Raw genomic sequence first — 24,041 nt, 5'->3', positions numbered from 1 at the left:
TCTCTCTCTCTTTCAAAAATAAACATTAAAAAAAATTTTAATGTGAATATCTCACTTATCATCAACAAATTAACCATTGCACATACAATAATTCTGCTGGCATGTGAAGCTTATTAATAAACGTTTAAAATCTTTTTACCTTTATTTTTTTCACATTCACAAGATACTCAGTGCTTGCCAGGTCACAAGATGAGAGCTGAAGGAAAACCTGCCAAGTGCCAGGAATGCGTCTGCCCCACATGGAGCATTCCCACTGTGCTTTGTTAAGCCCTAAAAGTTCACTTGACCACCTGTTTTCTCCCTTGGCAGGCACTTCTGCTTTGCCTTGTCTTCCTAAAATACTACTTCTGATCTGTCACAGACCAGGACACTGAGGACCAGTTTCAGGATTGAAAGTGAGAGCAAACAGCTCTCAGTGGGTCGGAGAAGCAGCTCCTGAAGAATCCAGGGGCCATGTCATTGTCTCCTTTCCATCCTCATGGTCACAGCAGTGGACCCTCTGCTGGGGAAGCTCACAGAGGAATCACCCCAGGCTTGCCCAGTGCAGGAGCCCACAAGAGGCTCGGAGAAAGGAGTCCTTGCTAGAGGTTACCCAGTGGTGACAGTCTCACTGAGATTCAAATCCAAGTCTCTGGGGACACCACGAACAGTGTGATCCTGAATTAGTGCAAGGCACAGTGCAAGGGGAGAATGTGGTCACTGGCTACATGAACAAACAGGACCCTGGTGGGCCTATGGACTTGGAACTCTTATGCCAAGTCAAACTTGCTTTAAAAACCACATTGCAGGGGCGCCTGGGTGGCGCAGTCGGTTAAGCGTCCGACTTCAGCCAGGTCACGATCTCGCGGTCCGTGAGTTCGAGCCCCGCGTCAGGCTCTGGGCTGATGGCTCGGAGCCTGGAGCCTGTTTCCGATTCTGTGTCTCCCTCTCTCTCTGCCCCTCCCCCGTTCATGCTCTGTCTCTCTCTGTCCCAAAAATAAATAAAAAATGTTGAAAAAAAAAAAAATTAAAAAAAAAAAAACCACATTGCAAGGCACTTGTTGGGATGAGCACTGGGTGTTATATGTAAGTGATGAATCACTAAATTCTACTCCTGAAACCATTACCACACTGTATGTTAACTGGCTGGGATTTGAATAAAATTAAAAACAAAACAAAAAACAAAAAACCCCAAAAACACACAAATAAAAAACAAAAAACAAAACTGCAGGGGCACCAGGGATACTCAGTTGGTTGAGCATCTGACTCTTGATTTCGGCTCAGGTCATGATCCCAGGGCTGTGGGATCAAGCCCCTCATTGGGCTCCACATTTACAGTGCCTGTTTGGGATTCTCTTTCCTCTCTCTCTTCCCCTCCCACGTGCTTGTTCTCTCTCAAAATAAATGAGCATTAAAAAAAAAAAAAAGACCTCAGAGACACTAAAGTGCTCAGGAGCACTGGCTCTACCTACTCATGGCATAGGAAGAGCTGTGGTCAAACCAACCCAACAAGTACGGGCCCCCCACCCGCCCATGTGTGAGTGAATGTGCAGGGAACTGCTGGGGCCCTGCCACGCAGGGTGGGGCCTCCTGACACCCCTAAACAGGTTGGTTTTCCAGAACTGCATTCTTTCTGATGGCCCCAAACATGCTCTGACCTGAGAAAAGGTCAGGATAATAAACTCACCATAGCATTTCATTTTCACTTTCAACAAATGTAAGGCGAGAAGTCTCTCCAGCCAGAGGAAACCATCTGATGATGGCTCCTGAGAGCAAAGGCACAGGCAGGCCCACCCCTGAGTGACTGTACCCACACTGCCGAGCTAATACAGCCTTCTAAAATATAAGTCACACTGTCAAAGCCTCAGAAAACTTTCGGCGTTCTGTAGGAAAACAACTATTCAAAGTTCAATGACAAAAAGGAAAGTGGTTTCAAACAGACTGACAAAGCCAAGTGGGGGGACGAGCAGAAAGGGCCTGGGCAACCATGGGAGCTCAGCTTTGTCGGACGCTGGGGCACAAAGGACATCACGTACCCACCTCAGGGTCGGCCCCCGTGTTTACATGCAGGATCTTCTGAGTGGCAGAGGCCAGGTAGAAGGAAAGTAACCAGCAGAAGAGCAGAGGGCAAAGGCAGAGAAGGAGCCTGGACCTGGAGGCATTTGGAGCAGCTATGCTTCAGCGCCCAGAACTGGCTGAGCCATGTACCACCCAAGAGCCTCTGCCCGACCTGTAGGCTCTTTTGCTGCCTGGCATCTTCGCCTGCTGATCCTCCTCATACCACTGCCCTGCAGATACCTGCAGAACACCCCTGGGTTTGGGTCTGCCTTGCTGGAGCGAGGGCAGCCTCACCTGCAGCTGGCAGGCAGCAACCAGCGTCTCCTGAACATTGCTCAGGCTGAGCTCCAACTCAGAGGTATAAATGAAATGCAGGATTTGGCACATGGCATTGTAGGACACGCCGTGGATCAGGACTTCTTCCTGCTCCATCTCCTTCAATCCTCCAGCAAACATCCCTCTGCAAAGTAAAAACATGAAACAGTGTTGTCGTATCAATGTATTATCAATCAGAATGCCAGCCCAGGCCGCAAAGAGTGAGAGCATCCAGAACAGGAGGCAGGCTGACCCAGCAGTGACGTGCAATAGAGTATCAGCTCACTCTGTGCTCTGGGCACTGATGCTTGCCACAGAAGGTGCCCACAAACTCCTGACCAAATTTGGATAGCCATCCTAGAAATCACCATCATGGGCTGCAAGGTGTCATGAATGAGCTTCTTAGGGACAGGGACAATGTCCAGCTTGCTTTCTGCTGTATCCATGATATACTTCCTGGATCACAGCAGCAGCCCAGGGCATGTCATGAAAGAATGGATGAATGGGAAACAATAAAACTCATTCCATTCAAAATATATTAACTGAGCGCCTAACTATACCAATCGGAGTCAAAGGTGTAATAGTCAAGTAAAGTGTAAGATTCCTACTTACATGGAGTTTGATGCTAGAGAGAACAGCAATTAAAGAACAAGGCATTTCTGAGTGAGGAAATGCTAGGAAGAAACACAACTGGGCATCTGATCTAGGAGCACCAAGCTGGGAGAGGGGAGCGGTGGAGAGTGATGAGGAGCAGAGACAGGCTAGCTCTCAGGAACCAAGATGGGGCTGGGTGGCACCTCACCAGCCAGCAGACAGCATTCCAGGTAGAGGAGACGGGTGCCAAAGTCCTGGAGCAAGGATGAGTTCAGTAAACAAGGCAGCCAGGCCAGGGCAAGGAAGAACTGAACAGGTAAAACAGGGCCAGGTCCTGCTTCCCCCAGGTCAAGACTGAGCCAGGATTAAAATCCAGGCACTGTCAGGGAACTTTACACAGGAGAGTGGTATGAGTAGACTTTGCAGGAGGGAGGGTTCCTGCAGGCCTGGGAAGGGCCCCGTGGCAGGGAGAATATGCTGAAGAACCAAATCTAGGAGAGCACTGGAAGAATCAGGGCCCTTGGCTGGGTTAGCTGGGCTGATGGGGACTTGAGAGGAATGGGGCCAGAGAGCACAGTTACCATCAGTGAGATGCCTCTGAGGCATCCCAGTGGGGAGCCACTTAATTAGTTGTTCAGAGGGAAGAAGGTTGGGGGAGAAAGGGGAGGCAGCAGGGCTGAAATATGACAGTCAGCAACATACAGAGGACAGAGTAGCTATTTTTTACCTTTTGTTTATTTTTCAACTAGGTAAATTATATGTGCAGTACATGACTTAAAATATACAACAGGGTGAAAGTCTCCCTCTAGCCCTTCCTCCTCTGCTCCAGGCCATCAGTTCCTCTTTCCAGGGCAGCACTATACCCAGAGACACTCCATGTATGCACCTTGTATTCTACATCACGTTTTGACTTAGCAATGCATCTTGGAAATGGCTCCTTACTGGTATACATAGGGCTGCCCCTCTTCCTGTAAAGGCTATCATGGTTGATTTAACCCCCTGCTGCTGGGATATACCTGGGTTACTTCTAATCTCCCATTATTTCACCAGACAGATGGTCTTACATTTTGCTTAAGTGCTTGCCAGGATTCTTATGAAAGCAATTGCTGGGACACAGGGTTTATATATATTTATACTTTGATAATACTGCCTACATACTAACAATCTTCTAAGGGAGAAATCTTATAATGAACCAGACAGATAATCTTGTCAAGTGTTTAAGTGCCATTATTATTATTATTTTTTTTTTTCTTCTTCTTCTTCTTCTTCTTCTTCTTCTTCTTCTTCTTCTTCTTCTTCTTCTTTTTTAATAAGCTCTACACCCAATATAGGGCTTGAACTCACGACCTCGAGATCAAGAGTCACATGCTCTTCTGACTGAGACAGCCAGGTGCTCCTTAAAGTGTCATTTCTATATTCTTTCTGAACAGTCCAGATTCTTTGTCCATTTTCTATTAGACTCTGTCTTGTTAATTTGAAAAATCTGCCCTTTTTTGGATGAGTTGAAATTTTTTCTTCTACCTCAGATCTTTTGATTTTATGATGCCTTTTGTCATGGAGAAGTCTGTCTGTTTTGAATGCAAATTTCTCATTTTCTTTTTTTGCCTGTGAGTTTTACGCCAAACTTAAAACAGCTCTTCCCTATGAGGGAAAAACATCAAAAACATTTATCCAGGGGGCACCTGGGTAGCTCAGTCAAACATCTGACTTTGGCTCAGGTTATGATCTCACAGTTTGTGGGTTTGGGCCCCGCGTTGTGCTCTGAGCTGACAGCTGGGAGCCTGGAGCCTGCTTCGGATTCTGTGTCTCCCTCACTGCCCCTCTCCCATTTGTGCTCCCTCTCTTTCTGAAACAAACAAACAAACAAACATTTTTTTTTTTTTTAATTTTTTTTTTCAACATTTTTTATTTATTTTTGGGACAGAGAGAGACAGAGCATGAACGGGGGAGGGGCAGAGAGAGAGGGAGACACAGAATCGGAAACAGCCTCCAGGCTCCGAGCCATCAGCCCAGAGCCTGACACGGGGCTCGAACTCACAGACCGCGAGATCGTGACCTGGCTGAAGTCGGACGCTTAACCGACTGCGCCACCCAGGCGCCCCCAAACAAACATTTAAAAACAAAAAACAAAAAAAAAAAACCAGGGGCACCTGGGTGGCTCAATCGGTTAAGCGTCCAACTTCTGCTCAGGTCATGATCTCGGAGCTCCTGACTTTGAGCCCCACATCAGGCTCTGTGCTAACAGCTCGGAGCCTGGAGCCTGCTTCTGTGTCTCCCTCTCTCTCTGCCCCTCCCCGGCTCACACTCTGTGTCTCCCTCTCAAAAATAAATAAACATAACAAAAATTTTAAAAACAGTCCAACTTTATGTTTTTCAAGAGGACTACCCCATCATCACCTTCCCCCACTTGGGATGCCATCTCTACCACATACAAAGTTCGTGGTAGGCTTGTGTCTGTGTTCAAACCTCTCATCTTTCCCAGTAACATTCCAACATTTCTTCAGGCACCAGGAGCCTGGATTACTGCAGCTCTGTTACATGCATTAACTAACGTAGGGTAGGGCCAGTCTCCTTTCATTACCTTCTCAACAATTTCCTGGCCTTGCTTGCTTTTGAAAATTTGGACTTTAGAATCAGTATGTGCAATTCCCACCCCCATAAAGTCTCTTGATTTAAAAAAAAATTTTTTTTTATGTTGGGGCGCCTGGTTGGCTCAGTCGGCTGAATGTCTGTCTTCAGCTCAGGTCAAGATCTTATGGTTTGTGAGTTGGAGTCCAGCGTTGGGCTCTGTGCTGATAGCTCAGAGCCCAGAGCCTGCTTCAGATTCTGTGTCTCCCTCTCTGCCCCTCCCCTACTCGTGCTCTTTCTCAAAAATAAACATTAAAAAAATAAAATAAAAAATTTTTAATGTTTATTTACTTTGGGGGGGAGGGAGGGGCAGATAGAGAGAGGGACAGAGGATCTGAAACAGGCTCTGTGCTGATAGCAGAGAACCTGAGGCAGGGCATGAACTCACAAACTGAGATCATAACCTGAGCTGAAGTCAGATGCCCAACCAACTGAGCCACCAGGTGCCTCAAGTCTCTTGATGTTTTTATAGGGAATGCATTACACATCTAGACTCATACAGAGAGAGCTAGCATCTTTGTGATGGACACAATGGACTCTATCTCACAAGCCAGCCTCTGGGTCTCTTTGCAGGTCTTATAGGTCACCTGCTCACAGACTTGACACTCGCACGTTATGTCTAATTCCTAGATATTTTACTCCATGCATACACTCTCAGGGGGTGCTTTCCCACTCTGTGGTACCCTGACTCACTCTTTGGGGTATCCAAGCATTGCATGGACCTTGACTAGATCCTGAATGGGGAGGGGTGGGAGGAGACAGAAAACATTTTGAGGAAAACTAGGGAAATCTAAATATGAACATCAGATAAAATTATGGAATGACTGTAAATGTTCTTAGATTTATAATGGTACTAAAGATATACCAGAGAAGGCCCTTATTCTTAGAAGTGCAATAAAGTATTTCCAGTAAAACTGTCATATCTGCAACTTACTCTGAAGTGAATATGCAAAATGTTAACCAATGAATCTAAGTAAAGGTCACAGGTGTGTTCACTCCACTGATCTTGCAGCTTTTCTATAGGATTGATATCTTTCAAAACAAGAGTTAGGGGGGCGCCTGGGTGGCTTGGTCGGTTAAGCGTCCGACTTCAGCTCAGGTCATGATCTCACGGTCCGTGAGTTTGAGCCCCGCATCGGGCTCTGTGCTGACAGCTCAGAGCCTGGAGCCTGTTTCAGATTCTGTGTCTCCCTCTCTCTCTGTTCCTCACCTGTTCACGCTCTGTCTCTCTCTGTCTCAAAAATAAATAAACGTTAAAAAAAAAAACAAAAAAAAACAAAAAAAAAACAAGAGTTAGGGAGGGAAAAAAAAGGCCAAAAGAGGGGCGCCTGGGTGGCGCAGTCGGTTAAGCGTCCGACTTCAGCCAGGTCACGATCTCGCGGTCCGTGAGTTCGAGCCCCGCGTCAGGCTCTGGGCTGATGGCTCGGAGCCTGGAGCCTGTTTCCGATTCTGTGTCTCCCTCTCTCTCTGCCCCTCCCCCGTTCATGCTCTGTCTCTCTCTGTCCCAAAAATAAATAAAAAACGTTGAAAAAAAAAAATTAAAAAAAAAAAAAAAAAAAAAGGCCAAAAGAAAAATAAAATATGCAGGCACTCCTTCTGGTTTTGTTGTTTTTAACCAAAAATGGGTGCTTAATTCTTTATCATAGTCTTACCCCTTTTCTGTAACACTGAAATTATGTCAAAATAAAAACTTTAAAAGGGGAAAAACTTTTGAAATGATGTCCATACCTCATACCTATTAGGATGGCCCACTACCAAAAAAAAAAAAAAAAAAAAACCCAAAAACAAAAACAAAAACAAAAGAACCAAAAACAAAGTAACAAGTATTGGTGAGAATACAGAGAAAATGGAACTCTTCTGCATTGTTGGAGGGAATGTTAAACTGATGGCAGCTGCTGTGGAAAACAGCATGACAATTCCTCAAAAAATTAAACATGGAATTAACATATGACCCAGCAATTCCACTTTTGGGTACATACCCAAAAGAACTGAAAGGAAGGTGTTAAGAAGGTATTTGTACATCCACATTCATAACAGCATCGTTCACAATAGCCAAGAGGCAAAACAACCCAAGTATCCATTGAGAAATGAATGGATTAACAAAATGGTATATTCATACAATGAGACATTGTTCAGCCTTAAAGAGGAAGGAAATTCTGACACATGCTACAACGTGAATGAAACTTGAGATTATGCTAAGTGAAAGAAACCAGTCACAAAAGGACAAATACATAGGATTCCACTTATAAAAAGTTCTAGAGGGGTGCCTGGGTGGTTCAGTAAGTTAAGCATCAACTCTTGATTTTGGCTCAGGTCATGATCTCAAGGTTCATGGGGCTCCACGCTCAGTGCGGAGCCTGCTTGGGTTTCTCTCTCTCCCTTGCTCTCTGCCCCTCTCCCCGCTTGCATGTGTATGCACATGCACACATGAGCTCTCAAAATAAATGTTAAAAAAAAAAAAAAGTTCCTAGAAACAGAAAGTGAAATGGTAGGGCTGGGAGGAGGGTATGGAAAGTTGTTGTTTAATGGGTGCAGAATTTCAGTTTTGCGAGATGATAAAGTTCTAGAGACCCCTTCCACAACAGTGTGAATACACTTAACACTATTCAGCTGTACTCTTAAAAACTCTGGGTGGCTCAGTTGGTTAAGCGTCTGACTTCAGCTCAGGTCATGATCTCTCAGTTCATGGGTTCAAGCCCCGCGTTGGGCTCTCTGCCGTCAGCTCAGAACCTGCTTCAGACAGTCTCCCTCTCTCTGCCCCTCCCCTGCTTTCACATACATGTGCATACTCTCTCTCTCTCTCTCTCTCAAAAATAAACATAAAAAAATGGTTAAGATGGTAAATCTTATCGTATATGCTTAAAATCACAGCAGGGGACCAACAAAATAAATGCAGGGCATGACCACCACAGAACACTGCAGAATAATAATGAGGGCTGCCTCTACTGCTAGAATACCATAACCAGATGTCCAGTAAGCTCCCTCTGATGTCCAGTGAGGAACATTCCCTACATGAGCTTGTTCAGGCCCCCAATCCCTGGTCCAAATCCTAGAGGCCCAAGTGTGTTTCAGAATTCAAAAGGCTTCGGGGCGCCTGGGTGGCTCAGTCGGTTGAGCGTCCGACTTCAGCTCAGGTCACGATCTCGCGGTCCGCGAGTTCGAGCCCCACGTCGGGCTCTGGGCTGATGGCTCAGAGCCTGGAGCTTGCTTCTGATTCTGTGTCTCCCTCTCTCTCTGCCCCTCCCCCGTTCATGCTGTGTCTCTCTCTGTCTCAAAAATAAATAAACGTTAAAAAAAATTTTTTTTAAATAAAAAAATAAAATAAAAAAAAAAAGAATTCAAGAGGCTTCAACTGGAAAAACACTGCACCCATGCCATGTATGATGTCACACCCCTGAAGGGCCTAGGTCAGTATCTCATATCCAAACTCCTTAATATTTCCAAGTATATTGAGTGGGATAAAAATAAAATAAAATTAGGGAGGGAGCCAAACCATAAGAGACTCTTAAAAACTGAGAATAAACTGAGGGTTGATGGGGGGTGGGAGGGAAGGGAAAGGAGGTGATGGGCACTGAGGAGAGCACCTGTTGGGATGAGCACTGGGTGTTGTATGGAAACCAATTTGACAATAAATTTCATATATTAAAAAAACAAAACAAAACTGAGAATAAACTGAGGGTTGATGGGGGGTGGGAGCGAAGGGAAAGGGGGTGATGGGCACTGAGGAGAGCACCTGTTGGGATGAGCACTGGGTGTTGTATGGAAACCAATTTGACAATAAATTTCATATTAAAAAATAAAATAAAATAAAATAAAATAAAATAAAATAAAATAAAATAAGCCTCCTATGAGTTTAGGGCAGGTTTTGTGGTTCAGTAAATTTGTACCAAAATTTAAAAACAAAAAAACAGGGGCGCCTGGGTGGCGCAGTCGGTTAAGCGTCCGACTTCAGCCAGGTCACGATCTCGCGGTCCGTGAGTTCGAGCCCCGCGTCAGGCTCTGGGCTGATGGCTCGGAGCCTGGAGCCTGTTTCCGATTCTGTGTCTCCCCTCTCTCTGCCCCTCCCCCGTTCACGCTCTGTCTCTCTCTGTCCCAAAAATAAAAATTAAAAAAAAACGTTGAAAAAAAAAAATTAAAAAAAAAAAATAAAAATAAAAACAAAAAAACAAAAAAACTTCATAGAAAAAATGGCAATGTGGGAGAACCCACCTTTCCCTATCCCCCACAAAATCAACCACTAGACAGCTACCAACTAACAAAAATAGCTCTAAAGAGACCCCCTGAACACATTTATGACATTTTGGCAATGTGGTACAACAACAAAAAAACAAAACAATTTGTCAATTTCAGGACCAGTATTTGCAAAAATAAACAGTGTACGGATGAATAGGAACTTTTGAAAATAGTTACCATGGGGGGTGAGGGGGAGGTGGGGAGATGATATGGAAGGAAGGGCAGGGGTAAAGTGGTGCTTTCAACTTTTTTCCCACATATTCAAAAAGTATTTTAGCTGTGGGAATGGATGCTGATGTCTGTGGAGGGCTACAGACAAGGTCCCCTTTGAGCGATTAAGGACGACTTGCATTATAAAAAAGATTCTCTGACATGGAAACAAAGCCTCCCTGGGCTAGGGTCTGCTGCTTTGCAAGTAACATTAGGGACAGTGGTGCTCTGGAGCTCTGTACTGAGGTCTCACTGAACACGTCATGCTGTCATTCACAAACAAGCTGAAGTTTTCTTGTGTGTTGGCTAATCTCTCCAATTTTGATACCTGTGTTATATAACTCTCTTTTTTAAAAATTTGGAAACTTCTGGGACGCCTGGGTGGCTCAGACGGTTGAGCATCCAACTTCGGCTCAGGTCATGATCTCGCAGTTTGTGAGTTCGAGCCCCGTGTCGGGCTCTGTGCTGACAGCTCAGAACCTGGAGTCTGCTTTGGGTTCTGTGTCTCCCTCACTCTCTGCCCCTCCCTGCTCGCACTCTCTTTCTCTCAAAAATAAATAAACGTTAAAAAATTTAAAAAAATAATAATAATTTGGAAACTTCCTTTCTCTTTATCTGCTATGAAAAAGCTTAAATGGCATTAGAGTTTGTTCATAAAAGGGATAACTCCCCAGGATGTGTCTGGGTTTCATGCTTTCGTGGAAAATAGAACTTTCTGTTTCAGACATGAAGTTCTATCAATACACACTTTGTAGAAAATCATCAGTTTTATTCAAATTTTCAAAATCACAGACATTGAGTTAAGTTGACTGTCTTACAATTCACAGTATGAAAACAGGGAGGGATACATGATCCAGAGAGGCCACATACAGTACAGAACACTTGAGCCACCTGACACACAGCCCAGGAGTAGATAGGGCAAAGCAGGAGAGGGTTACAGGAGCCAAAAGATTAGTACAGTGGACAGTTCTTACCACAAACCAAAAAACCAAGACCCAAGATCACGGTTTAGTCAATCCCTAAACACTGCAGAGTGCATACCAAAGGAGGCTTCCTGTAGGGGGCGCCTCTTAAGAAAACTGCCATCCAGCTCTTTAACCCCAAGAGGTCAGCAGCCGCCTGCAGGGAGGAGCTAGCCCTGAGAGGCAGGGGCTGGGAAAAGGTGCAAGATAAGAAGAGCAAGCTCCCTAGAGGAAGATGCACCTCAGCTGGGCCTGGAAGATATCATTGCAGGGCAGGAAAGGCAGAGAAGGGCAGCACTGCTGAGTAACAGCAAAAACAGGGGCAAGAGAGCCTGCCCATGTCTGCCCTAGGCCACCACTGGTCATGTTCTGTATAAACTCTTTCGGGAAAACAGGAGGCCGACACTTATACCATGAAAAAATATTTCACTCAATCTGGGGCGCCCGGCTAGATCAGTCAGAGGAGCATGTGACTCTTGATCTCAGGGTCATGAGTTCAAGCCTCACATTGGAATAGAGATTACTTAAAAAACAAACAAACAAAAAAACCCAAGAACTATAACCAATACTTGAAGACAAAACAATCAGAATCAGAACTGGAATGGGAATCAGGCAGCCATGGCTGGGGCTCACTCCTGAGCCTCCTCCCACAAGCATGCAATGAGGGCAGTGGCACCAATTCTTCCCAATGTGCCAATGGCTGGGATGGGGTCATGCAGGAAGCCATGAGAAACCCCAAGGGACAAAGAATCCAGGGAGGAAGGAAGAAGGTCAGAGACTTAGGCCCTCAAGATGAGAAGGTGTGGGCCAGAAGGTCGACGGCCAGGGAAGGGGCACAAAAGGCACAATTCCTCACACCACATGGCTATGTGGACACTACATATACAGGACTGACCACTCAGCCTTGGTCTTGGCACCCGCTCGGGTGGGCTTCTAACCAGCCTTACAAGAACACCACTGGGGGAGGGGGGGCACTAAAAGACTAAGGTATAAAGTGCCACAATGTCTTAAAAAAGGCGTGTATGGGGGCGCCTGGGTGGCTCAGTCAGTTAAGCACCTGACTCTTGATTTCGGCTTAGGTCATGATCCCAGGGTCATTAGATGGGGCCCTGTTGTCAGGCTCTGCACTGTGTGTGGAGCCTGCTTAAGATTCTCTCCCTCTCCCTCTCTCCTTCTCCCTCTCTCCCTCTCTCCCCCCTCACCCACCCCTCCCTACTGGCATGCACACGAGTGTACTCTCTCAAACAAAAGGGGGAGGCATGTATGTGTGTGTGTCTGTGTGTGTGAAGAGAAAGGAAATATGACAAAATGTCAACAACTGGTATTAAGATGTTCGTAATATTCTTTCAACTTTTCCAAAGATCTGAAATTTTTCAAAATGAAATATTGGGGAAACCAGAGTAAAATAGAACAAAAATGTGTTTTATACCAAGATATAGAAAATTCATTTTATAAAACACAACAAAGTCTAGCATTGACTTTTTAAAAAAACAGGAAGAAAGGGGGGCGCTTGGCTGGTTCAGTCAGAAAAGCATGCGACTCTTGACCTTGGGGTTGTGAGTTCGAGCCCCTTGTTGGGTATAGAGATTACTTAAAAATAAATAAAAGAGAAATAGGAAAAAAGAGAAGGTGCCCCAAAAACAAGACAGCTGGAAGAAAAACAGATTCAAAAACCCCTCAGTCCGACTCACTGTTGGGGAGTCATCACAACAAGCAGTGGGAGAAGCTCGGGGAGAAGCAAGGGACTTGGCAGCTTCTGGCTGGTCCCTCCCACCAGATCACTGTGGGTGCCAACACAATACCTAGTGGAGCCAGGACTACCTGTTACCTTGCTCGTAAGAACAGAACACGTGACGTAACTCACCTGAAGTAATCGCAGGACGCAGCCAGCAGGATTCGATGGGCCTCAATGTGTCTCCCCTCCACCACCAGGACCACATCAAAGAGGATGCCACTGTCTCGGAGAGCCAGCAGCCCCCGGAGCAGAGCCTGGGAGTGCTGTGCACTCCGGTAAGTGTTGTTGACACAATGAGGGTGTGAGGGCTGCACAGGCAACTTGCACAGCTGAGTGAACTCCTGCTCCTCTGCCATCCTGACCACCACACCAGACCTCACCACTGCGGCTGTCAGCTGGCAAGACAGAGGGGACACAGAATAAGCCAGGGAAGTAACACCACACAATACGCAGACTGGCCAGCTCTTCTCCCAAGTGGCACCTACTGCTCCTGGCACTTTTGTTCCTCCCACCAGCACACCTGTGCTTCCTCTGTGGGTTTTTTTTTTTTTCTTTTTAAACATTTATTCAGTTTTGAGAGATAGAGAGAGTGAGAGTAGGGGAGGGGAAGATACAGAGGGAGACACAGAATCCGAAGCAGGCTCCAGGCTCTGAGCTGTCAGCACAGAGCCCGACTCAAGCTGGGCTAGAACTCACCGACAGTTGAGATTGTGACCTGAGCCCAAGTCGGCCATTTAACTGAATGAGCCACACAGGTGCCCTGCCCCTATGGTCTTAAACCCCTGAATTTCCTCTTCCCTCCCACTGCTCATCTGAACCTGGAGCCTCCTTCCTGATGACCTGCGTGTCCCTTCATCTCTAAGATTCTTCATTAAATTTTATCTCCTTTAGCATCTCTGGGAAACAAAAGGTTGTGGAAACAGACTGACCTTGGTTGGGGCCCTGGCCCTACCACAGATTCACTGCATGACCAACCTGAGTTCAGGATCCTCAAATGAAAAAAGGGAAATAAAAATCACCCCTCCTGTTGGGAAAGTCTAAAACTGGTAAACAATGAATATAAAGCATCAGCACAGAACAGGTTCTCAAGAGCTCTTCCTCTCTGCCATTAAGAAAGAACAAACCTTGGGTGCCTGGTGGCTCAGTTGGTTAAGCGTTCAACTTTAGCTCAGGTCTTGATTTCAAAAGTTCGAGCTCCACATCAGACTCTGTACTCACAGTGAGGAGCCTGCCTGGATCCTCTGTCTCCCTCTCTGTCTGCCCCTCCTGTGGGTATGCTCTCTCTCTTTCAAAAATAATAAACATTAAAAAAAAAAGAGCCTGAGTATCACAGTCAGCTAAGCATCTGACTTCAGTTCAGATCATGATCTCAAGATTCGTGAGTTTGGGCCTTGCTTCAGGCTCTCTGCTGCAGAGTCCGTTTAAGATCCTCCATCTCCTGGTCTCTCTGCCCCTCCTGCAGGTGTGCACCCTCTCTCTCTCTCAAAAATAAAGAAACATTTAAAATAAAATTAAACAAATGAATAGATAAATAAAAGAACAAAACTGGGGTGCCTGGCTGGCTCAGTCAGTAGAGCATGCAACTCTTTAATCTCGGGGTTGTGAGTTCAAGCCCCACATTGGGTACAGAGTTTACTTAAAAAAGAGAGAGAAAGAGAAAGAACAAAATTGGGTTCCATCATGTAGAATGGATGCATAAAAATGACAAGAGACCTGAGTGGTGACCAGGAGACCCAGAGAAGGGTCCAGGACTTGTCTTCTTTTACCAAGATTCTGAGTCAAGCACAGTAACTTCAACTAGACCTGCTGCATTCAAGATATCTGCATCATGTTTTTAATTCAAGGTTACTTTGTAATAATTGAGTCAGCATGTTTAAAACATGCACACAATATGAGTTGGAGCCTCAGAAACCCAGTCAGTAAAACAAACCTACCTCAAACACACTTGGGTCACTCACTCTGAGTTAGGGGATTACCCAGTCCTGCACTGCACTGTGGGACTGAGCTACGCACTCTCCAGGCCACAATACTGTCACACCCAGCCAGCAGGCAATAGCCCAAGGGGCACCTGCCTCACTGCCTGTGAACATCTGCCTCCCCCACCTACCACCATTCCACTATCCCCTCCCCCAAATTAGTTTCTTCTCCAATTCCCTTGGACTGTATCTTTAGGAGAAAAAATTATAGGGGGGCCTGGCTGACTCAGTGGGCAGAGCAGGCAACTTTTAATCTCAGGGTTTTCAGTTCAAGCTCCACATTGGGCATGGAGTCTACTTAAAATTAAAAAGAGAGAGACAGAGAGAATAAAAAAGAAAAATAGATTCTACTATAAAACTTGCCAAAAGCAAGAGGCCTCCCTCCTCACTACTAGAGCTCAAGAGCACCCCTTGCTACTGCCTCCCCCTTCCCCTCCCCCTCTTCCCCACTCCACCTGATTGCTTTGGACTCATTGTTGTTTCCCATCCAACATATTCAATTCCCCTCTGTGCTGGCCCCCTCAATGTACCTCCTGGATTTGGGACCTTCACCCATCCACTTCTTCCTTCCCACCCCAGACTGGCTCATACACAGACAGCCGAGGCCAAGGGATATCCCCCACTAACCACTTCTGACCTGATATGCTGCTGCATGGCAATGCCCTCTTTTCTGATCCCTTCCCTTCAGCCAACACACTCTGTCCCAGCCCTCGCCCTCTTTCCCAAGAATCTCCCCTATATTCCCAAATGCAATACTCCAGTTTCTCTTCAGATCATATAAATCTTTTGCCTTTTAGCAAATGCACCTCCAGCTCAATGCCTAATCCAGCCAGCAGCCCTCTCCATTGGTCTAGTTTTCTTATTCACACAGCCACCATTTCCATGTCAGAAACCTCATGGTTTCAATGTTCTCTGATCTCTTTTCCTTTTTATACCTTGTGTCCTATCAGACCCTCTAGTTCTGATTCATTCTCTCCCATCTCAGACGCCCATCCACTTAGTCCTCCATGGCCACCACTCTGGGTCAGAGACCACAGTAGTGACACTCCAACTGGTTTGCTTCCTCCTATCCCATCCTCCTGAGTTCCCCTGCTGAGGCTGCAGGGAGTCCCCAGATGCCCAATGAGTATACCACCTGGCTTCTCAAGCACTAGCTCCCTACTGCCTTCTGCTTAGATCTCCCCGCTATCTGGCTCAAAATGTTCCTTCCCCTATACCGTCACTAGCCCTAGGACCAAAAGGGACATGAGTCATCCTCTGAACACCTTCAGACTCCCACCTAGGCCTGTTTCTTTATAACCCCATATTGGTCAAGGTCTAGCTCAATCACTTCTCCCTCTGTCACTGTATCAAGAACATGACAGGTATGCTCCATCAATGCAGCTGTTCTAGCTACTCACCAGCTAAGGCTTTACCTCACCCACATCGCAGAACCCCATGGCTGTCTAATCACAGTCCTGCTAATCACAGGACTCTGGGCACTTAGCTCATCTCCAAGCCTCAGCTTCCTCCTCACTACCATGACCATTAGGGAGTCAAGAGGGCCTCCGTCTCTAGTGGTGGCAATGGCGACTGACTACTCCAACAGACATCAGTCCCCAGTGAGTCCCCACACTCTGTGAGCACATCAGCACTTCTGCCCCTTTGGGAAGGGATCAATGGTAGCTACACTTACTACAAGTCCAGAATACAGTACAATGAGAAGACTGCCTCCTTGGGTAAGCCAAGCACATTCACCAAGCACAATTAAGGAACTAAGCTAGGTGCTGAGTGCAGTGTGAAGAAAAATGAACCGACTTCCTGCTCTGAAGGAGCAAAGCTTGGAGCACAACACATTCACAGCCTTGTTCATATGCTAGCAAGCACTGGCCACGACCAAAATGTCAATCCTCAGAGGAACGGATGCTGCACACAGTGAGCTGACAGAACACTAGATATCAGTTAAAATGAGCAAACTAGAACTCATGCTATAGTCATGACCATGGAGAAATCTCAAAGCCGCACAGAGGAACAAGCACACCACAGCATATAGTACAGGAAGTTTGAAAACACCCAACAAAATGCCGTTCAATTTTACTTATAGATAGGTGTTATGGTATAAGATAGTATAGACACGTTAAAGGAATTCAGGATCATGATTATCTCCAGCACGGAAAAAGGGAATGTTTTCTTTCTTTAAAACAAACAAAAAACAAGTAAGACAAAACATCAGGATCTGATAGGGAGAGGCGGTGAGTAACTTTTCTGTCAGTATGAAATATTTAAAAATTACATTCTCTGGGGCGCCTGGGTGGCTCAGTCGGTTGGGCGTCCGACTTCGGCTCAGGTCATGATCTCACGGTTTGTGAGTTCGAGCCCCGCATCAGGCTCTGTGCTGACAGCTCAGAGCCTGGAGCCTGCTTTGGATTCTGTGTCTCCCTCTCTCTGCCCCTCCCCTGCTCACGGTCTGTCTCTGTCTCTCAATAATAAACAAATGGTAAAAAAAAAATAATAATAATAAAAATAAAAATTACATTCCCAAACTTATTTTTAATATGTTCACATGATTCAAATTCAAAAGGCACAGAAAGGCATATTGTGAAACTTAAGTCTCCCTCCAAATTATGCCCCAACCAGATCCTCTCCCGGAAGAAAACTACTATTCTACCTTCCCTTCAGGGGGCATCTAGATTCGAAGGCAAATCTGTAAATCTACACCATTTCACCCTTTATTAACTTTTGCATATGAAAACTTAATATCCCTCCCACAGTCTGTTGTATGGATAAAGCATATTTAACCAGTTCTTTTCAGAGAGACATCTGGGTTTCCTCCAATTGTTTGCTTTTGCAGTTACATACTGAAAATCCTTTAGATGTATGTGCCACACATGCAGCAGTGATCTGAGGAAAATGTTCTAGATACAGAACTGTTGGATCATATTAATTTTAATGTATATTTGTCATTGTAAGGCATATGGCCAAACTGCCCTCTATAGAGGTTATACTAACTTATTCTCCCACCAGCAAAGTATGAGAACCTGATTCCAACCACTGTCTTGCCCACCAACAGCATTTCTTTTCACTCTTTGTTGACTTAGAAGAAAACATCATTTCAGGGGTGCCTGGAGTGGCTCTGTAGGTTAAGCACCCAACTTGGGCTCAGATGATCTAGCAGTTTGTGTGTTTGAGCCCCCAGTCAGGCTCTCTGCTGTCCTCTCTTCCCCTCTCTGCCCCTCCCCCACTTGTGTAAGCCCACAGGCGCTCTCACTCTCTCAAAAATAAACATTAAAAAAGGACAAAGAGGGGCGCCTGGGTGGCGCAGTCGGTTAAGCGGCCGACTTCAGCCAGGTCACGATCTCGCGGTCCGTGAGTTCGAGCCCCGCGTCGGCCTCTGTGCTGACAGCTCGGAGCCTGGAGCCTGTTTCCAATTCTGTGTCTCCCTCTGTCTCTGCCCCTCCCCCGTTCATGCTCTGTCTCTCTCTGTCCCAAAAATAAATAAAAAACGTTGAAAAAAAAATTAAAAAAAAAAAAAAAAAAAGGACAAAGAAAAACAGCATTCCACAATATAATTATACTTCAGTAATTGACAAAGCTTCAAAAAATAAAAAATTAGGTCAAATGCAACACTTCTTTTGGGATTCCTTTCCCATGTCATTCTTTATTTGAAATGTTCTTGGGCGCTCACTTGGTGTCACCTTTTTCGATTCATTTTACAGAAGTTATTCTATCATGAAGCTCTTCCCTAGATTAAGTTCCCTCTGGCTCCAGAGCATTTCTGATTCTACTCATCACAAGCAAGGCCCCTCCATTTTGTGTTGTTAAAAGTTTTTGAGGTGAGTAGGAAGGAAGCTTTATGTCCCAAATTGAAAGATGTAAAATGCTTTTTTATGAACTCATGGATGAGAGTCAAAAGCATTTTCAAAGAATTTTCAACTCAATACCATTCAAAAAAAAATTTTTTTTAATGCTTATTTATTTTTGAGAGAGAGAGAGAGAGAGCGCGCGAGAGCTCGGGCCCACCAGCATGCGGCCGCACACACGAGCAGGAAAGGGGCAGGGAGAGTAGGAGACACAATTGGAAGGAAACAGGGTCCAGGCTCCAAGCTGTCAGCACAGAGCCCAACGTTGGGCTCGAACTCACAGAACTATAAGATCATGACCTAAGCCCAAGTCGGATACTCAACCGACTGAGCCACCCAGGTGCCCCAACTCAACACCATTCATTGCGCAGGCACCCCTCAGGTCTCTGTAGAGCCCCAAAACAGCGTCTGCACTCAATGAACCCCAATCCTTAGCAGCATGAAGCAAGGTCTGCAATACAGGGAAAACGACAGTCGGGAAGAGGAGACGAGGGAGTGGGTACTAATTTCCAGAGTGTGGAGCTATCACAGAGGTTCCAACTGAGGTGCTCTCTGGCATAAGTCTTCCAGAAAGCTGAGTTGGGGCATCTTGGCGCGCCAAACCTACGGCCCAGGCCCGGCCCCACGGACACCTAGCGCGAAAGGGACCCTGGGCATCAGGCGATGGCAACTCCGCGACTCCAGCCCACCCAGGCTTGGAAATAATTAGAACCCGCAGCCGACGCTTCGGGGCCTGAGATTTTGCAATGACAGCGCGATCTCCGGCTTTTCTTGGGAAACCTCGCCAGCCAGCGAGGTTGGACTCCCTCAGCTGCAACCCGCGGGCCCCCGACCCTGGGCCTGGGTGTGCCGCTGAGGAAACTGAGGCAGGCAGGCCGAGGTCCAAGGTCACACCAGGTGGCAGCAGCCCAGCCCCGCCCCGCCCGCCTGTTGCAGAACCCGCCCGCGCGCAGCGCGGAGGGTCGCGGCTAGGAAGGCCCGCCGCAGGTGACAGGCCTTCCCGAGAGCTAGAAGGCCGGCGGGTCCCTGCCTACAAGCGGAGGCCGAGTACTTCTGCGAGCGCCAGCTCCCCACCCCGGGCCGCGCCCGGGGGTCCAGCCCGCCGCGCCCCCGCCACGTCAGGCCGAGGGCTAGCCTCAGGCCGCCACTCCCGCGCCTCCGGCCCGCGCCTGCCCCTGTGTTCCCGCGCCTCCCGAGCTGCTCGCCCAGGCCCAGCGGCCGCCCGCCGCCTACCACCCGCGCTCTCTGCCACTTGGCCCGCCCTACCCGCGCTTCGCAGCTCACCTGGTGCCGCCGCAAGCCGAGGCCGCACTCGCGGGAGGCGGGGGCGGGGCGGACGGGCGGCCGCAGGGCGGGGCCTCAGCGAGTCACATGGCCGCGCTGCGCAGGCGCCGACAGGGTGCGCACGGAGACCAGGGGGCGCCTCACTAGGGGGCTGGGGGAAGGGCGCCAGGCCGGGGCAGGAGGAGGGGCGCCGCCCCAAGCAGCTCTTGTGAGGTTGCGGCTCCGGTCTTGGCTCAGTGGAGAAGGGCTACAGCCGCCCGGGTGAACGTGCGTCTCTGCATCTGGCTTAACTCTTCACACCTAGTGGGGCTGAACAAATGAATAAGTGAATAAATAGAGCAATGCCTTTTGGGGAGGATCGCGCCCGTAAATCTATTTCCTCCTTTCTTCTCTCGTTTCATCTCTCTTTCGCTCTCACTTATTCATCCCTCACTCATTCATTCCTTCGATCCCTTCCCTCCTTTATTCCTTTTCTCCTCATTATCTCTCTCACTCATTCTCATTCAGTCCATCTCTCACTCATTGCTTCCTTCCCTCCTGGTCCCTTTAGGCCACAGTGCCCCTGTTGATCGCCTGCCCTCTGCTGGATCTTGGAGAGAAAAGATGAACACGGTCAGAGTGAACAGGTATTTTCCTGTTTACTAAGATTCTGGAGTAAGTCCAATTCCCATTCCAAAGACCCCAGCAGTCTGCCAGGAGGCTCTTGGCGTTCATTTTTCCACACCTCACCTACAAGAGGATCTTGTCCTCCGAAGCTCGTTTGTAATTGCCCTGTCCAGAGGTTCCAGCCAGCAGAGCCTCCTGATAGATAAAGTTGGGGTGTTCCACACCGCTGTTGATGAGAGGTGTTATGGAGAGTGGTGGAGCTGTGGTGGAAGGATGTGGCTAGGGATGGCTCCTGGTTAAAAAGAAAGGTGTAGGGGAATGTAGAAGAGGAAGAGAGGCACTGTCCTGGCTGAGCCCACACAGCTGCCCAAGAGTCTAGACAAGGGTCAGGAGAGTAGGACCAGACTCCAGGACCGGAGGTTCCCAATAGGAGTGGACTTCTGGGAAGGCTTTCTGGAGGAGGTGACCCCCTAGCTACACAACAAATTAGAATTTGGGGGGAGTGGGAAAAGCATTCCAGAATGAGGAGTGTCAGCAGAGGCACGAAGATGAGATCCAGAGGAATGAATGGTCCAGAGGCCACCAGGAGTTTCTTACCTGAAGGTAAGACGAAAGCAGACACTACCTCTGGAGGTGCAGGTGGATGTGACTGGGAGGGCAGCCTTCAGCCAGGGATGGCAGATGCCAAGGTGGGTTGCAGACTCTGGACTAGAGGATGGGAGGAGGCCAAGTGTAAGGGCAGCAGTGAAGCTATAGCCTCAGATGGGCAGGGAGTGCAGACAGGTTGGCGCTGGCTGGAAACCCGGGAAGGACACAAGTTCTCCACTGCACATGAAAGATGTGGGAGGAAGAGTGAGCCCAAGAGATGGTGCAGAACAATGAGGCTACCCACATCACAAGGACATTGGAGCAAGAGCAGGTTTGGGGGAAGACTAGGCTCACTTTGGCCCCAGGCAGGGTAAGGAAACTACACATGTCCAGCTAAGGACCTTTCAGCCTAGAGGTAAAGTCATGGACATATCATGCGCTTTAGCCAGAGGTGATACACCGAACTAGTATATGTGTGATGAAAGGAGAGTGAGTTGAAGACAGAGCATGAGGCACATTGATGTTCCGGGGGACACCCAGAAAGCAGGAACCCATAGAGGAGACAGGGGAAGAGTAATCTCAAAGGTCCAGGTGTGAGGGTGGCCCCAGAGGGGACAGGAGGCAAAGCCCCTGGATCTGCTACGGGGAGGCCTTTGGTGTGTTTACAGGAGCCCTTCCCTTGGCGTGGCAGAAGCCAGCCTTCAGTGACTGAGGTGTGAAAGGAGGAGAGGACAGGGGGCGGGGGAAGACCGGAAGATGGCAGGGATGGGTCTGGCCTCCGACATGAGGACAGATGGGACCACAGCTTGAGAAGAGACTGAAGACAGCACCTTCAGGATGGAGGGAGGAGCTGGAGGGTAGAGAGAATGAGAATGAGTGAAGGGGAGCAGGCCAGGAGCAAAGTGGGATGCTGGCCAGGACTGAGAAGAGAGGACATTCCCAAGTCTTCTCAGAGCTAGAGCGACCATCATCTCAAAATGTACTCAGGTCAGGGACTCCTGGATGGCTCAGTTGCTTAAGTGTCCAACTCTTAATTTTGGCTCAGGTCATGATCTTGTGGTTCATGAGTTAGAGCCCCACATCGGGTACTCCACTGACAGTATGGAGCCTGCTTGGGATTCTTTCTCTCTCCCTCTCTCTGCCCCTTCCGCACTCTCTCTCTCTCTCTCTGTCAAAATAAATAAATAAAACTTAAAAGTTAAAAACAAAAAGATATTAGGAATTTCCAGTTAAGTGGAAATGGACATGAATGGAGAATACTCAAAAGAGGATAAACAAATCATTTAATGCCTGAGAGAATCATCAACATCAGTGAAAGAAAAAACAAAAACACAAATGATACAATAAATATATCAGCGAATGTTTTTTTGCAACATATATAACAGACAAAAGATTATTATCCAGAATAAATAAGGAACTTCTAAAAATTGAGAATGAGAAAGTCAACCAGCCAGAAAAATAGTAAAAGATATTTACTAGAAACTCACAGAAAAAGAAGTCCCGGTGGCTATAAACAAAGGAAGTCAAGTTCAATTTCATTAATAATCAGGAAGTGCAAACAATATACCACATTTTCATACATTGTTAATGAAAAAATTAATCTGACAGTTGTTAAAACAGTAAGGAAGACTATTCAGGAAGGCTATTGTAATAGGGGTATGTCAATAGGGAAAGAGATCAGGCTCCACCCTGAATACAGCAAAGAGAGCTGGGGATTTATAGCCAAAGAGCAGACTGAGAGGATCAGTAGATGTAAGAGTACTAAAATCAGGCATTAGGATAGGGAGATTCTTGCTAAACTGGCCCACCAGGGTTATCAGAGCTGGGGGATGAAGAACTTGACTAGATATCAAAGGTGGGGGATGGGGGATGGGGGATGCTCCCTAAACTGACTTAGTAGAATTCTTTGCTAAGGCTGAGCTAGGTAGGCCAAGGAGGCCAAGGCTGAGGCCTGGTTGAGAAGAGGGCTCAGAGAAGCCTGACTAAAGTTCGGTCAAGGAGAGTCTCTTTGTCAACATCAGCAAGGCAAATATAAAATAGGATGAGATCCAGTGTTGGTTGGTGTGGGTAAGAATACAAACATTGCTGATAAGAATGTAAATCAGAATGACAAGTTTGGAGCACACGGTGGTTTTAAAATATATCTGCAAATTCTTTGACTCTCCTCCCTTCAAAAAGTAAAGCCCAAACTTCCTCTCCTTGAATATGGGCGGTACTTAGTGACTGCCTTCCAAGGAATGGAATGAGGCAGAAGAAAAAGCCTGTGGTTTTCAAGACCAGGTCTTGCAGCTTCTGTCTTGTTGAGCTTTTGCAGCTTCTGTCTTGTTGAGTCTGCAGCAAGTGAGCCACCATGTCCTGAAGACACTCAAGCAGCCCTAAGAAGAGGCCTCCACAGAACGAACACCTCTGTCAAAGCCAGCTACTAGCTTGCTGAACATGAGTGAACTGTATTGGAGGTCGATCCTCCAGTCTCTCTGCCAGACTATAGTCTTCTGAAGTCCCGCATCTACCTGGAACTTCAAGGGAGACTGAGCCAGGACCTGGCTAACCTTCCCCAGAATTCCTGACCCCTAAAAACTGTGAAAAATAGGAGGGGGACCTGGGTGGCTCAGTCAGCGTCTGACTTCGGCTCAGGTCATGATCTCACGGTTTGTGAGTTCGAGCCCTGTGTTGGGCTCTATACTGAGAGCTTAGAGCCTGGATCCTGCTTTGGATTCTGAATCTCCCTCTCTCTCTGCGCCTCCCCCACTCACTTGCACTCCATCTCTCTCTCTCAAAAATAAATAAATGTTAAAAAAAAAAAAAACTGAAGGGCGCCTGGGTGGCTCAATTAGTTGAGTGTCCAACTTCAGCTCAGGTCATGAACTCGTGGTTTGTGAGTTCGAGCCCCACATGGGGCTCTGTGCTGACAGCTCAGAGCCTGGAGCCTGCTTCGGATTCTGTGTCTCCCTCTTTCTCTGCCCCTCCCCTGCCCATGCTCTGTCTCTCTCTGTCTCTCAAAAATAAATAAATGTTAAAAAATTTTTAAAAAACC

General features: G+C 47.2%; 1 protein-coding gene across 2 annotated transcripts in view; it reads right to left on the bottom strand.

Annotated features, from left to right (window-relative positions):
- KLHL22 (kelch like family member 22) overlaps positions 1 to 19,917 on the bottom strand; it is a 42,122-nt gene extending 22,205 nt beyond the window's left edge. Inside the window, exons 1-3 of one of the 2 annotated variants that reach the window (XM_058692937.1) lie at positions 19,814 to 19,917; positions 12,844 to 13,109; positions 2,332 to 2,497 (exon numbers count right to left, since the gene is read on the bottom strand). In XM_058692937.1, the coding sequence (XP_058548920.1) occupies positions 2,332 to 2,497; positions 12,844 to 13,070 (393 nt within the window). In that variant the 5' untranslated portion in view covers positions 13,071 to 13,109; positions 19,814 to 19,917. The other variant, XM_058692938.1, reaches the window with a different exon arrangement.
- Between the last annotated feature and the right edge of the window lie 4,124 nt (positions 19,918 to 24,041).

This window comes from Neofelis nebulosa, chromosome 11 (genome assembly GCF_028018385.1).
Source record: "Neofelis nebulosa isolate mNeoNeb1 chromosome 11, mNeoNeb1.pri, whole genome shotgun sequence".
NCBI lineage: Eukaryota > Metazoa > Chordata > Mammalia > Carnivora > Felidae > Neofelis > Neofelis nebulosa.
The sequence above is the reverse complement of the archived record's forward strand: the minus strand, read 5'-3'. Positions and strand labels throughout refer to the sequence as shown.